The sequence below is a fragment of the Passer montanus genome, unplaced genomic scaffold, assembly GCF_014805655.1.
Source record: "Passer montanus isolate IOZ18808 unplaced genomic scaffold, ASM1480565v1 scaffold33, whole genome shotgun sequence".
NCBI lineage: Eukaryota > Metazoa > Chordata > Aves > Passeriformes > Passeridae > Passer > Passer montanus.
In genome coordinates this window covers 2,569,903-2,587,766 of record NW_024368041.1, presented here as the reverse complement: position 1 = coordinate 2,587,766, position 17,864 = coordinate 2,569,903, and the positions used below count along the sequence as shown (strand labels likewise).

The 17,864-nt window shown below is 38.8% G+C and overlaps 1 protein-coding gene across 1 annotated transcript in view; it reads left to right on the top strand.

The window, feature by feature from the left end:
- Positions 1–9,152, top strand: part of EIF3H (eukaryotic translation initiation factor 3 subunit H) — an 88,021-nt gene extending 78,869 nt beyond the window's left edge. The window contains exons 6-8 of the mRNA XM_039715465.1: positions 3,247–3,367; positions 6,631–6,763; positions 8,888–9,152. Coding sequence (XP_039571399.1) covers positions 3,247–3,367; positions 6,631–6,763; positions 8,888–8,985 — 352 coding nt within the window. The 3' untranslated portion in view covers positions 8,986–9,152. The remainder of the gene's footprint in view (positions 1–3,246; positions 3,368–6,630; positions 6,764–8,887) is intronic.
- Positions 9,153–17,864: the final 8,712 nt, after the last annotated feature.

Genomic DNA, 17,864 nt, shown 5'->3' with positions numbered 1-17,864 from the left:
AGCTCAAGCAACTGCTTTCCAAACTATAGTTTCTAGTGTGTTTTGTGATGTAAAAAGGCTTTGACAATTTCCCTTTGGCAGTTTGTATGTGTTAGTCATTTTGGGGCATTTTTGATTATGCTATCTAAGCTACACAAATAAGTCTCAAATTATAAATTTCCAGAAGTTTTGTGGGTCACTGATTACAGGTCCATGATTCTGGTAACAGTTGTGGTGAAGGAGTGTTCTCAGATTAGATTATTCTTCATTAGATGTGTAAGAATCCACATGGCTGGTACTTTTTCTGATTTTTAAATTTCCCCCCCCTTTTCTTATATATATTTCTTCACAAAAAAAGAACATGGTCCCCATGTGAGAGGGGTGAATTTGTGATGAAAGCTGATACTTTTCTTCCATGAAGATTCACTGTACCAGAGGAGTGGTGGTCTCCTGGTGCTATCTTAAGGTGGAGCTGTCTTCTAGCTCAATTCAAGAGTGCCTTCAGGTCATCACCACTGTGTGATCTGAGACCTTATTTGTTTCAGATGAAACTAAACTGAAAAGAGGCTTTGGGAGGATAATTACTATGCCTCAGTCACTTGCAGATCACTGGACCATGTCAGAAGTAGTGATAAGAACCCCCCCAAACACATGTAGCATGGCCATTGGTTTCTCAACACCAGCTGTTTTGCTTTATAGGTCTGTTCCTGTTGGTCTGCATTACTCACTAATTTAAATGTAAACTCAATTTAATTGACTCTTTTGCTGAATCTGCTGACTGAAATGCAGCCATTGAAAAAGCAGTTTCTTTATTACTGATCCCCAGAACAACAACAAATGCAAGTGCTGAGCTCTGCATTGTCTACACTTGACAGTCACAGAGCCCTGTAGGGAAGTGAGTCTAGATAAGGATGCAAGCAGCACTTATTCGCACCACTTAATATATATATAATTTTTTTTAAAGCTTTTTTAAAATTGTATTCATGCATAGAGGGTATTTAGGTACCTGGCAGTGTGATCATTGAGATCTGCTGTTGGGAATGCACAATGTATGGAGGTGCCTAAAGCAGCCTTCGGGCAAATGAAGTGTATGATGAGTGTTATGGGCTGGAGCAATGGGATCTAACTTCCAAATCTTATCAGCAGAATAAACTTCAGCTGAATAAAGCTTGCTTAGAGATCATACATACACTTTTTTACAAACTGCTTCCTATTTGTCTTTCTCTTTTTTTAAGAGATGGAGCAAAAAAGGGTATCAGCCACATGAGAACTGAGGGAAAGGCTGGTTCTGTATTTGCAACATACTTATCACTTCATGTCTCAGTTCACATCTGTTTAAGTTATCTGTTTTTTGTTGCCCTGGCAATGAGAGCAAACACTGTGTTACTGCAACTTCTGACAATAACTCTCTGTTTCTGTGCTCTGTTGTACTAAGCTGGTCCCAAAGAGATTCATATAAAATCATTGTTTGTAACCAGCTATATTTCACATGGACACTATCTGTAAAATAATTATGTATTTCTGTTGTGCACATACCTTACAAGGCTATTAGTGTGTATGTATACAGGCATTTCTGATAATACCCAGTTCTGACACTAATTCCATACAGTATAAACTCTGTAAAAAACTGAAAACATGCACGCTCCTGGCCATGGCAATATTCCACAGATCTAAATATCATGTGCTTGAAATGTTCAACCGAAAAAAAAAAACCCAAGAAGTTTAAAAATAATTATTATAGTGGCGCCTTTCTTGCTGCTGTGGAGCTGAAATCCTCCACACCATCTGCCTCTGTACACAAGTGCAATTTAACAATCTGGCTTATAAATAAATTGTGATCTGAAGTTCCTGATGCAGACCTTTGTTCAGTGAGCAGCTCAGTGAGTGAAACAGCTGTCCTTGCACTCAGAGATAAGGGTGTCTCCAGCTCTGTTCTCTGCAGGTATTCCTAAGTGCATGATCAGCTCCTGTCTCCAGCTATGTGGTCTATGGATTCTGGAAATAATTTGCACTTAGGGATGTGCACAGTATTACATGTGTGGTTCTCTTTTGACTTTATGCCTATGTCTTCCAGTTAGAGTTTCTCCAGTCCATAGGCTGTAGGATGATAGGAAAGCATTGTGAAAGAAGAGAGAATCTCAGATAATATGGTGAAACAGTGACTGAAGGGTGTGATCCTGACACTGAAGTGCACCAAACTTTAAATTGGAAAGAAACTTGTGATTATTAGTAGATTTCAGTTGAGGAAGAGGAAGATGAAGTTTAGCTTTTGAGTTGGTCTTCAGCCAAGTAGGACATCAGAGCCAACAATACAGCTTCTGATCAAAGGGATCAATAGAGAGCAGAAAGTGTCCTCCTTTTTCTGCTCTACCCTGTAAACACAATTTAGGAGGATGTCTCCATGGGCACCAACCTAAAAACTTCCAAAACTTTGACTTGGAAGGTATACCTTAAGTTGAATGTTCCTGCAAAATACTGAATCCATTGCTAAAAATGGTAACAATAAAAGTTGTTTAACAGACTGCATTTGTCTGGCCAAGGCAGTAGATCGCATAACTGGAACTGGACACGCCCAGCCTGCTGCTTCCATGTTGCCTATGGTATGGAATGTGGAGCTGGCTGGACAGGACACAGACTCCCTCTCAACAGCTAGGATCAAACCATGTCTGCTGAACTTCCAGGCATGGTTAATGAGATGGAGTTCTGAAGAATATTTAACTGTTCTTACTCAGAATAATATTTAACAGAGGGATAGTTGAAAATTTGTGCAAAACCAAATTCAGGTAGTGACTTTTTAAGCAATTTTGAAACCAAACACTTTGAACACATCTCCTAGAATATTGAAAATTTGTGCAAAACCAAATTCAGGTAGTAAATTTTAAAAAGCAATTTGAAACTAAACACTTTGAACACATCTCCTGGAACGTTGCTTGGGTTGCATGTCACAAAAACATCAGACTTTTTCTTTTGTATGTATGACCTGCATCTCTTATAACTGCAAATTCATACAAGCCGTTGTTTTTTCAGTAGTGGGAGGTTCCTGGAAAGACCAAAACACTTAAACTTGGTATTTGCAGTAAGGCAAAGATGCTAGAGGAGGAGATGCCATGTAAAGTATGAACAAAGATAATCAGGAAGTTTAATGAGGAAGTTAAAAATTTGCAAATGGTGCCATTATTGCAGAAATACTGGTCAAGAGACAGAATGAAGTTTTAATTTTAAATTTTTTTAGTAGTAAATCTTTTATGAATGTTTCTCCTATTTCAGTAATCATCTTGGGAAGAGCCTGCAGCTGCTGATGGACAGAGTGGATGAGATGAGCCAAGACATTGTTAAGTACAATACCTACCTGAGGAACGTAAGCAAGCAGCAGCAGCAGAAACATCAGGTTGGTAACATGGAGAAACTTAAATGAGAACATTTTTTTCCCACAAAATACAGTTTGGGTTGTGTTATCCAAGACGGATGAATTGGGATCTCAGCAAGATCTTTCAAAAATACACTGTTAAGCAGTGTGGTGGGTTAACCCTGGCCACGTGCCAAATGCCTCAGAAAGCCAGTTTATCACTCCTCTCCTCAGCTGGGCATGGGAGAAAAAACGTGGAAGTCTCATGGGTTGATCTAAGGGCAGGGAGAGATCACTCATCAATTACCATCTCAGCCAAAACAGGCTTGACTTAGGGTAATTAATTTAATTTATTACCGATCAAATCAGAGTAGGATGATGAGAAATGAATCCAAATCTTAAAACATCTTCCTTTCACCCATCCCTGCTTTTTGGGTTCAACTTCAGTCCCAACGTTCTCTCCTTCTTCCCCTCAGTAGTGCAGGGGGCCAGGGAACAGGGGCTGTGGTCAGTTCATCATACATCTCTGCTGCTCCTTCCTCCTCAGCGACAGGTCCCCTCACATTCCTCCCCTGCTCCATGGGCTGCAAGGGCACATTCACCATGTTCTGCCCCACAGGCTGCAGGGGAATCTCCCTCCTCACTGACCTTGGTGTCTGCAGGGTTGTTTCTCTCACATACTCTCATTCCTCTCTCTTGGCTGGCATATTTCTCCTCTTTTCCCCCCACCTGAAATATTTTATCCCAGAGGTGCTGTCAGTGTCCCTGTTGGGCTTGGCCTTGGCCAGTGGTAGGTCCACCTCAGAGCCAGCTGCTGTTTGCCATATGGGACATGGGGGCAGCTTCTGGCAGCTTTTCACAGAGTCCACCCTGTAGTCCCCCTGCTACCAAAATATTGACACACAAACCCAGTACAAGAAGATTTATAAAATGGATTAGTAAGTGGGCAATTACCAAATGAATTCACTTCTAGTGACACATGGTATGGATTTAGCTTTCTTTGCTATTTTACATGTTTATTGGGATAAACCAAAATAATTTATAAATACATCATAGACACAAGAATAAGAGATTCATTAAATGAAAGAGGTGAAACTACAAGTTTTGCTCCAAACCAAACTGTGTCTTAGTGCCATCACATGTAGTCATGCATCTAGAAATAAAGAAGTGTAGTCCAGTGCACTGTGAAGAAGTTGGACTGTTCTCGGATTGAAAAGGACACTTGAGTCATGTTTAGTATCAATAAATAGTGATGCTGATTGGGTGATGCTGACTTTCAATTCCTAGTGCCAAAGGGCCTCTTTAAAATCCAAAGCATTAGAGAATTAGAATTAAAATCCATTGATCAGAGAATCTTTGAGTATGAAGAGCAGCACTAGGTGACCCTGCTTGAGCAGAAGGGTTGGACAAGGTGACCTCCAGAGGTCCCTTCCAACTTTAACTATTCTGGCATTTGAAGACAGTATTACTTTCTTTCCTCTTGCTGCAGTGCTCTGTCTGACTGTAGGAGGATGGTGGCAAATTGGAAAAAAAAACACTATGAGAATTATTTGAAAGCCTGGAGAGAAAATTTTGGTGAACAGAATTCACATAATGTGATAAGTTAACAAATTACTTGCTTACTCAAGAGATGCCTGCATGAAGAATAAATTTGAGCTCTTTTATCTAGCAGACAGAGATATGACAAGATTTAATATTGGCCAACTGAAAATGGGCCAGATCACTTTTAAGATTAAATGTTGCAGGTATTGCCACACACAGTAAGTGATAATTAAAAAGAGCACCTGTTGTTCATGTAAAAGAACTTCATCACTGACTGTTTTAAAATTGTTTTTTTTCACATAAGTAAAGTGCAGCTTGGACAGGGTATATTTTAGGGAAGCAGCATATGATCAGTGGTCTTTCCTGGCTATGGAATTCCCAAGGACATAGAAGCTTCATGCATGTTATCTTCAGAATTTTTCCCCATTGTTGCCTAATTTGAATAGAAAAATGGCATCTACTTCAAAGGTTTTTGTTAACAACAAGGGGATGTATTTATTTTGAAAAGCAGAGCAAAGTAGGTTCCATGGTGTCTCACTTAATTTCTTTACTAACTATAGCTGCTTTAGTAGTGGCTCATTGCAGCATACTTAGTGGTCGTAACTTCATTTCTAGAATGGAGCAATTGTGATTAAGAGCAAGCCATTTCAATAAAGAATAATAGGCAGACTGCTGAGAAGTGAATTGGGGTAATGCAAAGAAAGAAGAAACTGCATGCAATTCACATACAAATATGGGCATTTCAGATTTTATTTTTAACATTGTCCAAAAACATGTATTTGTCACTACTACTGGAAAAAAATTACTTCATTTGATTGTGCCACCAAGTAAGAACTGTTTTCAAACTCATTGGATCACAGATACATTTAAGTAAGCAAGAGAAAACACTCTGTACTCTTTGTCTCCTTAAAGACTTTTTTCTTGTGTTGAATGTGAGGACTTTGAAGACAAACTTTATAACTGAATCCTCACTGCCACATGCAGTATGAAATCTCACATAGTTTCTGAATTTATGAGCTTTGCAAGAACAAATGTTTATCTGATAGCTGCAGAAATGTTTGTCTCAATTTTTATAAAGTTTGAGTAATCTCTGTGGCAAAGAGAAGTATGGAAAACAAATGTTTTTTTAATATATATATATAGCAGAAAAACTTTTACAAGCTGCTATTCCAGCATATTAAGGGAGAAATGAACCGTTGTGCTTGGTTTCAGCCACCACTTTGTTCTCAGTTTGGAGTTAATATTTTTTGGCTTCAAATATCTTATTTAATCAAGTTCTCTTCCCCTTTCACATTAATATTATTTTGACCTTTAACTTACATAAAATGGAGAATTTTTGGTTTGTGCAACCCTCTGAGGTGGTGGCTTCTCATACCTATGTATTCCACCCTTGCTTTTCTCTATTGTGTGAGGCAATAGAGGCTTTTCTCAACCATGCTCTATTCTTTCCATCAGATACAGTGTTTATCTCTGAAAAATTTTAGAAGTTAACCCCACTACCTCAGTATGATATGATTCTCCATTATTTCACTTTTTTAAGGTGCCACTGTGTGGGATGGGGTATGCCTTGTTGCCAGTGAATTGAAATAAACTGTGAATTGCATTATATCGTTTGTAGCCTGAATTGCATTAAAAATTGTAATTTTAAAACATACTTGCTTAAGCAAGTATGGTTGCTTGGTTTCTTGAAAACATCTGAAAAGAATTTTTTTTTTCAGCTTTGTAAGTCCTGCTGCATTTTGATTCTGTTGTTTTATTTTCAGTATCAGCAGAGACGTCAGCAAGAAAATATACAGCGTCAAAGCCGAGGAGAGCCCCCTCTTCCTGAGGAGGACATCAATAAGCTTTTTAAACCACCACAACCACCTCCAAGAATGGAGTCACTCCTTATTGCAGGTAATGTTTAGCAGTGCTTTCAAATTACCTCTTAACATACTGTGAAAGCATTTTAAGTTTTCATTACCTTTGCCATTATGGTATGATACTTCACTCCTTATTGCAGGTAATGTTTAGCAGTGCTTTCAAATTACCTCTTAACATAAGAGTATCTGCTGGGGAAAAAGTATCCTGTGAAAGCATTTTAAATTTTCATTACCTTTGCCATTATGGTATGGTACTTTGGCTTGGTAGCATTCCACATCCTATCCTTGATATTGTAAGGGGAAGGAAGCTCCCCCGTGCTCCACGGGGAAGGCTTTCTCCATGAATGGGTGTAACTCCCCCCTTCACTCATGCCCCAGCCCCTCCCTCAGCTCCAGAAATCCAGGAGCTGTACAGACAAGGCTCAGGAATAAGCTCTTTGGGCTGGAACTTCTGATTCAGAGCAGTTGACAGCAGCCCCACGTTATTGATAATATTTCTAGGTTTGAACTGGTTGTTGCAGCAGCTGAGAAGGTTTTGTTTTTAATTTCAAATGGAGTGGAGATAATTTCTTTGTTTTGTATGGCCAGAGATTTAGGGAAACTATCCCCATATTCTTGCACTGCCAGGAGAGGAAAAATACAAATGGAAACAAAGCATAGATAGTTAGAGATACACCCCCCAATTTCTTCAGTTCACTGGTGGGCTGCAGGCATAGGCACTGTCAGTGCCTGTCCTGTGCCTCCTGAAAGGGTAAAAATACCTGGGACCTCACAGTGTCAACAGAGAGCAGGCAACCTAGGTGCCCTACTAAGTGAAATAAGTTTGGAAAATGTCATGAGAAAGCAAATTGTTTAACTATAGCAGGCTTTTTGGACCAGATAGCTATCATTTTGTTTTGTACTGAGAGAAAATTCAAAATCTTGGTGATGTACTGTACATCAAAGACTGCTTTGACATTTAAAAAAAAAAGTGGATTTGAATTACCTGAATTTTTAAGTGACCAAGAGATTATTTTTTTAATATTTAATAGTTTCACACTGATAATAAGTGCTGTGTTTAGAAGAAAGAATATTCTTGATTTATTACTCCTTACAGAGTCTTTTAGAAAACCCTATTGTTTTTACAGTTTTTAGCAGTTACTGAAACCTAGCAGCATTAAAGTATTTAAATATTCAGCTCTAGCAGAGCTTATAAAGGCAACTGAAGAGTGTATATGTGTAGACGTGTGTTTTATGAAAGTGAAAGCTTAGGATGAATCACCCCTTATGAGAGAAGGGATTGAAAACTATTATACTTAAAGGAAAAGACAGTTTTCAGCCAAAGCACTTTCTTTGTTTGTTCTTTTACCATAGTCAGGGGAAGAATTGAAAGCATCCACTTCAACTTAGGTGAAGTAGTTTGTGGATAAAGAATAAAACTTAGCTCTTTGTCTCTGAGGCACTGAAAAACTTTCAAATAGACCTTTAAATCGAGAGTTTATTTGCTTTCTAAACAGCCTTAATTTTGATTAAACTGGCTTCAGGTTTTGCTATTCATAGCTAACAAGGGAAATAACTTGTAGCTGTAAGAGTACAAAAATGTTTTGATGGGCACATTTGATTTGTAAAGCACTGACAAATCTTCATACCCTGATCATTTTTGAAATAAAGTGAAATGTTAGGTAAAAAAAAAAGGCTAGCAGAATGTCAGAGAGGAATGGCACAATTTTCAATGTGCTGCTGAAAAATACTTATTGCAAATATTGTAATAGAGAAAGCATATGCATAAGAACAGAACTGAAATGCAGTCTAGCAGAATTTTAAGAGCAGCTAAATTGAAGAATTAATGTGATAGAACTTTCAGTTCAGTAGCAAGAATCTCATTCTTTCTATTGTGATATATATTTTCAGAAATCGTTTGTAGTATTGCTGGAAAATTAAGGGATTTTTTTGAACATACCAGTTTACCTGTTCTCCTAATTTAGTTTCTTCTTCTTCCCGATTATATTCGGGCATCCTGAAAATACAGAGTTCCTAAGTGTGGAGTAGTTGAGCAGAGTTAGTAGCTTCTCTATAAATCCTCAGTGCTTCACACACGTTTGGCTTTTGAAAAACTATGATCTGGGGTGTCTTTCTGAATTTCAAAACTGACAAGGGTTTATTATTTTTTTTTTGACAGGTCAAATTAATACCTACTGCCAGAATATTAAGGAGTTCAATGCACAGAACCTGGGCAAGCTTTTCATGGCTCAAGCTCTCCAGGATTACAACAACTGAAGAAACTTTGCTGAAGCCCTCAACAAGAAGTGTAATTTACAGCTTTACACTGTTCATGGTCATCTTGAAAATTTATTATATTGGGAGGAAAGTCTTGTAAAACAAAGTCAACTTGGTTTATGTAGAATTCTCTTATAATAGAAAAATAAAGGCACATTTTAATGATATTTTAGTATTTTCTTACTTGTTGGCTGAATTGAACTGGAATTTTCTGTGGTCACTCAGGTTTTATAAATGTTTGGCAGTTATTCATGTTTAGTCATAGCAAATAATACAGGTTTTATTTAACTTGGAGTCAGAAATAAAAACAAATATTACAAATGTTCAGTATAACTGACTTAGAGAAGAAATTTAAGATTTCCCAGTTTTGGTTGAGAAGTTACAACTGCGATGTGCTAGACACTTGGGGCAGTTGCTCATTTTTATTTTAATCTGTTTGGATGGTCTGGTGCAATGGTCCTCCTGTATCACAAATGTTTCTTGGACTTCACATTCAGAACATACAAAACCAGTGGGATGTGGAGACAGGTCCCCACCATATTTTGTTCTGTTCCCATTTTCTCTTGCTGCCACCAACTGGGTTGAAATCAGAATCTGGAACCAAAAGCTGGAATGAAAACCAGTTAATGATTTGACTTGGAGATCTTAAGGTCTTTTTCAACCTAAGCAATTCTGTGCAGTCCAGTGAAGCTACTGAATTGTTCATGACAGAAAGTCCAGAAGTAGGTGGAGCAGCCAGTGCAGTGTAAAAGAGCAGCATCTACTGGAGCTTTGTCATGTGGATGAGTCTTTATTCCTGAACTTGGTCTACTTATCTTTTTAAAAAGAAAGTTAAAGATTTAGTACATGGCAATTCACGCATGTTGCTGTCGTGATTTCGTCTTTTTTTCCTTGAGTTCTTGCATGTCCTTGTGTCTTGAATACCAAGAGCCTAAAATAGCTGAAGTGTGGTTTGGTCTTTTAAAATCATATCCTCTAAATATGGACCTATCTTGGAATATTTCAGCCTCTAAGGTGAATATTTTGGAAAGTCATAACTGTGTGAAACCTGGGGTTTAGACTAAGTACTTATTCTTTTCCAATCTAAACTATAGTTAGTGATTGCAATATTTATGTAGATATGCGTCTAAGGTGAATATTTTGGAAAGTCATAACTGTGTGAAACCTGGGGGTTAGACTAAGTACTTATTCTTTTCCCATCTAAACTATAGTGATTGCAATATTTATGTAGATATGCATGCAAATTTTGTTCAGCCCTCACATATCTGTCAAATCGCCAGGCTGATATTTTACTTTGGAAACCTTGGGCACCTTTTTTTGTGTTAGCTTTCATACAGTGAACTCTGAAATCAGAGATCATGGAAGTATCCTGCTACAGTGCCACATGATTGAGTTTCATGTCCTATACAAAAAATATTCAAACTGTGTTAAATTTTCTAGTTTTCTGTAGCACCAAAATAACCGCCAGGGAACAGAAGTAGGAGCAGATAATTAGGCTAAGATGAGATATTTGAGAGAGAAAAAACAATCTCCTGGATAACTGGGAATAGAAGACTGACTCTATGTGTATGGAAGGAAGCAGCAGTAACATTATACATACTAGGAGGTCTGCAAAGTTAGCAAAACAAATATTTGGAACAAGTTAAAAACAACCTGTGTGTTTTGAATTAGTTCTTTAGGATTGAGGATGTAATGGAGAAAGAAGGCAGTAATATTCTGTGCTGAAGCTTAACAAGCTCCGTGGATTTTATTTAGCCAGATTGAAAACCCGCTAGATGTCAATTAAAGTCCATTAAGAAATAAGGAAGATTTCAGTAGAGATTTGTAGCTTTTGAAGGTATAGACCTGTGTCTGAGAGGAAAATGAGATACAAAAGTAAGTGAGGTGTAAGAAGATTTTGGAAATGATTTAACTGTTCTGTTCTGAATTACACCTTGGTCTTCTGTCATGGTGGAAATAATTTATAGACCTGTGTCTGAGAGGAAAATGAGATACAAAAGTAAGTGAGGTGTAAGAAGATTTTGGAAATGATTTAACTGTTCTGTTCTGAATTCTTGGTCTTCTGTCATGGTGGAAATAATCATAGGAAGCTTCTCTGGGAGGCAAGAGAGGTGGAGTCACTTGAATGTGTTGATCAATAAAAGAGAATCGACATCTGTGGAGATTGGAGATGAATAGGGATGGGCTGTGTCCTCATACTGGATTCAGTGTGGACTTTCCCCACTATCTATGTATTTCTATAGCTTTGCTTTTACTTGTTCTTTACCTGTTGTAAGTGAGCTCATTCACCACAACATGTGTCCTTTCTGTTTCTGACTATTGTAGCACTACTGCTTTTTCTGTTTTCTTGTCTGTTCAGAAAGCCTTTTCTGTAGACTAGTGAATAGGTAGTGACATTGTGTCTTTGAGAAATGCCTATAAATAAGTTAGAAGTTCTTTTTGGTCAGCAAGCCATTGCAGAGGCAGGTATGGCCTCTGCCCTGTGGTTCCCTCCATTACATATTCCCAGGTAACACATGCACACAGGGGAAAGCCTGCCCTGTGGTTACTGGTTACACACATGGTCTGCATCAAGCTGTCATCTCCTGTCAGGCTCCTAACCATGCAGGTTTGTGTTGGGATAACTGGCTTGTAATCGATTTTTTATTTCTGCAGAACTGTAATCCTTGTAAGAGAAAGTGTTGCTATGGCATCCATCTCTAATTGGTGTGAATCTTACAGGCCCTTCAAGCTAGATGTGCAAGTCTTTCAAAAGTGACATCTGAAAGGAGAAGAAAGGGGACAATTATCTTAGTTTTGATGCTGGAGAAGAACAGCATTTCTTCTAGTTGTTTAACACTTAGGATCTTCACTAGCATAGCTGGTGAGATTTTGCTGTGAGATTTACTGTCTCTGTTCCACTGCTACTTGCGAAATGTCTAATTGTACTGATAATTGGAGCAAACGTGGATGTGAAGTGCTGTTTCCCCTAACCACAGCACTAGCTCAGGTCCCAGTGCCATGGCTGCCACTTACAGGTGCCCCTTTCCCAGCGCCCTTGTCCTGTGTAGACAAAAAGGCTTTGCTGGTGAAGGGTGGGGTGGATGCAGCTTGGTGTTGCATAAAGGGGCAGAAATTCCATGCTCTGGTTGTTTGAGGTAGTCACAGCAATGGATGGTGCATGCTCCCGCTCGGCTCAAGGCAAAGTGGAACAGGTTAATCTCAGCATTTCTAACAGTCTGAAATGTGTCTGGTTGGACCAGCACCCCAGTTATGCTCAGGACAGGCCATAGGAAAAGGTGCTAAACTTTGGACCATCTATTGGTTTAACTAAAAAAAATAAATTCTTTAGATACAGTTAGCTACCACAGCTGTTGTCACAATCTAGTCCTTAACATTAATATGTAAGGAAAATGAAACTAAATGGGAGAGCTTTTCTGTAACTGGGACATACTTGATGTGATCTTGTCTTGACATCATGATATGATGCACTGTTTCCATTCTCAGTTTGGTATTCTCAAAGTTGGACCAGACTCCATCTAAGCTGTAAAGCATTCTGCTGCTGACTGCCCACATGGAGGAAACGCAGGGTGCTCCCCCCCTTCTGCCCAGGTTATCATGTCCTTTTTTCTTTTCAGCTCCACATGATATTCTCCCAAATATTTAAAGATTTAGGAGGCATAATTTCTACTCTTGTGTGTCCTGTTGAAGTCTGGACATGTATGCAGAGCTGACCAGCGTGGGTATAAGGAGCTGCCATGTAAGAATGGGTAGTGTTTGTGCAGATGTAAACACGTGCACAGAGGGGCAGAGTAGAGAAGGTCTGAGTGAGGTTTTGGTGCTAGCAAGGATGCTCAGTGGGATTGGCATTGGTAACCAATAACGCTTGTAAAGAACATTTGACATCCTTGTGTTTTTGCTCTTTATACTTTGCAGATTTTTGCACCCAAACATTCATCTTGTTGGTCTATATTGCTCAGTTTTTTGCCTTCTGACAAATCTCTGATATGACAGATCACGGGTGACAATCTGAGGCATCTTTAAGAAGCAAGCACTATTTAATGGTTCTCACTTGGCAGCCAAAGGACGCCGAATGCTCTGTTGAGGCATCATTAGAAGCTGGTGGTGCAAATAATATCCCAGTCAAAATATGTGCAGTGTGTGCAGCAAGAGGAATTGAATTCCTGTCTGTAGAACTGCTTCTTATCCGGATTGACAGCCCTGGGGTGAGAGATACATCCCTCATGATTTTCCATGTCTGTGCATTTCTCCCCTTGAATTTTGTACTGCCTTTTAATTTTCTTCAGATTTTGCCCACAGCTTGTTGATTTTTAAGCAAAACCAGCATGCTGCTCTAAAACCCATGCCTTCTGTCATTATATTTACTTTTCCATGAATTCTTCTGGAAAGCTTTGTCTGCAGTTGGAATGATGGTTTAAATTTTGTGATCTTAACATGCCGTTTATGCTGGAGCTTTGAGTTGCTCAGGTGTCACGTATGATCCCAAATTCAACTTTCTCATGCCCCTGCACTTCAGCTTCAGGGCCTTAAACCTTGGCACTGCTCAAGAGATGGTGGTGCTGCTGCTCTTTGGACTGGTCCAGAGGGACTTGTTCAGAAGCTTTTCATGTCAGCTTTACTACTGGAAGGAGGTTTATACAAAGTTGGGCTTGTGTTTTATTTTTGATCTTTTATTGACAGAACAGATTGCTGTTGACACAGCTCATCATATGCTTAGCAATAGTGAACTGTGCAGAGCTGTGGAGGATGTCTAAAAACAACAGCTTTGCAAAAGGCTCCTTACTGAGAGAAAAGCAAAAGGCTCCTTAATAAAAGAAAAGTTAATGTCTTATTCAATTAAAGCAAACATTTATATGTGAGGAAAAATGGCCAGATCCATTTTACAATGATATTAAAAGGCATTAGACTGTCAGTAAAATAAACAAGGAAGAGTAGCAATGTATTCAGCCATCAGAAACATAGCTGAAGCCTTCCAAACTTCGTAAGATGAAAATAATATGTGTAACAAGGATTGCCATTCTAGTTTGAAAGATCAATTTATTCAGTCTCTCTCTGTTAGTGGGGGTGATGTTGCTTAAATGCCATACATCAATCTTTTTTTCTTTTTTCCTTCTGGATTTGACCAATACATATGTAGTTTTATATATGTCACGTTTTCATTACTCAGTGTGTGATTTCATCCCTTGTCTCTCAGTAAAACTTATGGAGAGCCATATCCCTCAGGTTGGAAAGTTGAAATCTGGTTGAAAGGTTCAGGGTCTCATAACTCATGCAGTGTTTGCTTGCTTGTGTATCCTGATGTTTGAAAACAAGGCACTTAAATAGGTTTTCTCTGTCACAGAACCAATTAAGTTGGGCGGTTTTTTTGTTCCCAGATCTTTCACTTTGCTCCTTTAACATTAGGACATTTAATTATTAGCTCATAGATTGCATCTGAGGCAGAAAAACATATTATATAACTGGAACTCACCAGTTGCAATAGACTTGCCTTTTTCAAGATGTGGCAAAGAATGTGCTTGAAAGGGAAGTCCTGACTAATAATGACCAATTTATGTATTTTAGAAGTAAGTAGATCAAGGTTAGTTGTCTTGGAAGAGTTTTAACACATAAGTTGTTTCTGTTTTGGACCAAATGTGTGATTTCCACAGATAGTTATTTATTTTTTCATTGGGGACAAAAAAAAAAAAAGCAAAAAAGGCATGATCATATTAATTGCTCTGCAGAGTCTGGCAAATCTGTTGTTACTGGCTATGAAGAAAATAGTTTCCAAAATGATTAGCAATTACAAATTCCAGTGATGTTAACAACTTCTTTACAGGGACTTTAAGGTCATATTAAAGTTAATAATTTTTAACATGACTCCTGAGTCATGCTCTAAGACATCTAAGTGTCTCGTACTGTTAGGGAGGAAAAGCCCTTTCAGTTCATAGAAGAGCACTTTCTACTGTTATATATGTGAGCACAAGCAATCATGGGCTTGGTTTCTTGTGGCTTTTTGGTCTTCTTAGTTCAACCACAAATAGCTGTTCACAATGACTCCTACACACAAGAGCCACACGAGATGTTCAGTTCTCTCTCCAGGAGTTTCTCACTCTGAGCGAGTGCTGGTCCAGCTCCCAGCCCGCGGGGCTGTGTCCTGCAGGTCTGCTCGGGGCCTTGGCAGCTCGGCCCGCTGCTCTGTCTCATAACTGTGCTTGGCCAGTGAGTTTGGAAGGTATCAGATGAGCTAAGAGACTGCATGACTGCCTTAGCTCTGCCTCGTTAGAAAAGCTCAGCATCATCCTTCATTAATGTGACACCACCAGCTGTGCACAGCGCAGTGTGAAGGGGAGGCTGTGCAGATCTGCGCTCACAGGGACCACCAGCATCCATCCTGGGCTGGCTAACACGGAGTGCAGTCAAACAAGCTCTTTGGAAGTGAAGAGCTCCCATTCGCAAACTGATATTTTGTTAAGACTTCCATGAGCATTTAATTAATCATCACACTCCAAGGAAAAACTTCTGTTTAGGGGGGATACCCATACATTTAATTTTATGTATCTGTAGTAGGGAAATCAGGTAATTTATGAGAGGCTTCTGCATCAAGCACCAAACCACTTCCATGGTTATAAATTGACTGGTTTGTGTTTGTCTATAAATTACACATGCTGGCAGAAAAGTCAGCATTTGTGGGTGTGAATATTTCTTAAATCATAAGAACTTTCATTAGATCATAGCATTATTAGAAGAGACTCCTTTTGTTTATATATGGTATTTTTAATCTCTTTTAAATAAGTGGCACAAATCAGGCATCTGTCTGAAATATCTCACCCCCTTCATAGGCAGCTGCTGTTTCTTCCTCTCTCAGGACAACCAAACTACTTTTCTCCTACAAAATACAGAAAGGTATTCCTCACTGAAGGAGGTGAAAGAGGACCTGGGCCATGGGCTTAGCAGTCCCAAGGGAAGGAGCCCCCATTCCTGGAGAGGAGCTTGTCCATGTCTTGTGGCTCGCCAGGCACAAGCTCTGCCTGCCACCAGGCCATAGCAGAGAATGTGCCACTCTAGGTACTAGAGTGTCAGTAGTGCTGCTGATAGACATGGGTGAATAATTTCTTTATGTAGAGGGCAGCTCTTGATTTGAAATGTACAAGCTGCTACTTCATTCACATCTGCCTGGCAATATAGACGTGAGCCCAACAAGAATCCTATCCAAACCTGGATACAATAGATCCAGATAAAAGTCCTCCCTGAGGTCCTTGAATCCCAGTGCTTCATTCCTCCAGTACAAGTAGCAATTCTCTCTTTTGTATTTTCTGAGTGTAAGCTCCTTAAGACAGATGCTGTCATCTGTCATATGCATTTAAAGTACTTTATGTGCTCACTCCAGCCTGTGCTCAGCAGGCCCTTGATATCATTTGGAGAATCTAAGTATAATTGCCTTATTATTACATCTTATGGAGAAAATAGTACATGATTAGGCTATTAAAAGGTTGTGTACTGAGTAACAGGATGAAGATTGCACTGACAATTCAGGTTTTTCCTGTCTCTTGAGGGCTCAGATTTCCAAAGTCTAGTAAAGCAGAAATTATTGTATGAATTTGTGTAGACTGCCATGCCAGCTGTATTTGAGGCTGTGTTGGAGACACAGTTACTCTCTCTGAGAGCAAAGAGAGTGGAAAGCAGTAGCACAGTACAATTACCTGCTATGTGTACCTGACAGCAGAAAGGTGTTAATGAGCTGCTTTGCTACCTGCTGAAGAGCAAAGCCATGTTGAGTCCAAAATGCACAGATGTGATGAACCCTTCTGGTCTGGTAATGCTACCAGCCAGACAAGGTTGTTCTGCATCCCCTCTTCTTAGCACCTGATTTTAATTTCTTATGTTTCTTAATTCTGTTATTAGATCATCATGTTACTTATTGTCAGCCTTCATCCTTGGTCATTCTTTGAATTTTAAGATCAAAACTCTCATTTTCCCTTATGGAAGTGCCAGAGCTTTTAATATGAAACTCTAGTTTTCCTTCTCTTTTTTCTCTTTTTTTTCCCCCTTTTCTGTAACCTCAACCTTGGAAATAGCTGAATCCCTTGAGCTAAAGCTTCCCAAAAAAGATCCTATTAGTCAGACAGCTAACATCAGGAATGTTTAGCCTGAATTGTTCAAAGTTATCCTGAAGCAGAGTATTACAATGGAAAATGTTAAGTAGCTTCCTCATAAGTGTGGCTACTTGTGCTGCCAGTAATATCCTTGGCCTTGTAGAGAATGTTCTTGTGCTAGCTAAATTAGATTAGCTAGGAAATTTGCTCATTCTTTAATGTCTATCAGATTTGAGACTTCTAGGCTTAAGCCTTCTGCAACTAAAGCTGATGGTGAAATTATTGGATTCTGTGTGAACATGGACGTTGCAGGGGTGATGTGAAAATTTTGTACTGTTGAAATCTGTGAGTATTAAGAATACAAGAATATAGGCATTACAGTGCAAAACTAAAGAGAATAGCTTTCAGACCAGACTTAAGTGTGAGCAAGAATGTGTGTGACAATTCAGTCAGTTTTAACGTTACCTTGTAAAAATCTCTAAGTGTATTAAGAATATAAGACTCCCCATGGCTTCTGGTAAAATTACATTTTTAATATTATATTAAAAAAATATGTGATGAAGAGTTCAATTCAATTTTTCTGAATGCTTCATATATCTGAAGAATTACAACTCTTGGGAGAGCATAATATAATATCTAAAGTCATATTGGTATTTAATGTTTTGTCATTGTAGTTCTGCTTTCAGTCTCTGCACCTTATTCCATTACCCTCGGATATGCTGTGGAATTATTCAGATTTAAATAGCTTTTACCTCTCTCTGGCAAGAAAGCAATTCTGACTGTATTATCTGCATTGTTTTTTTA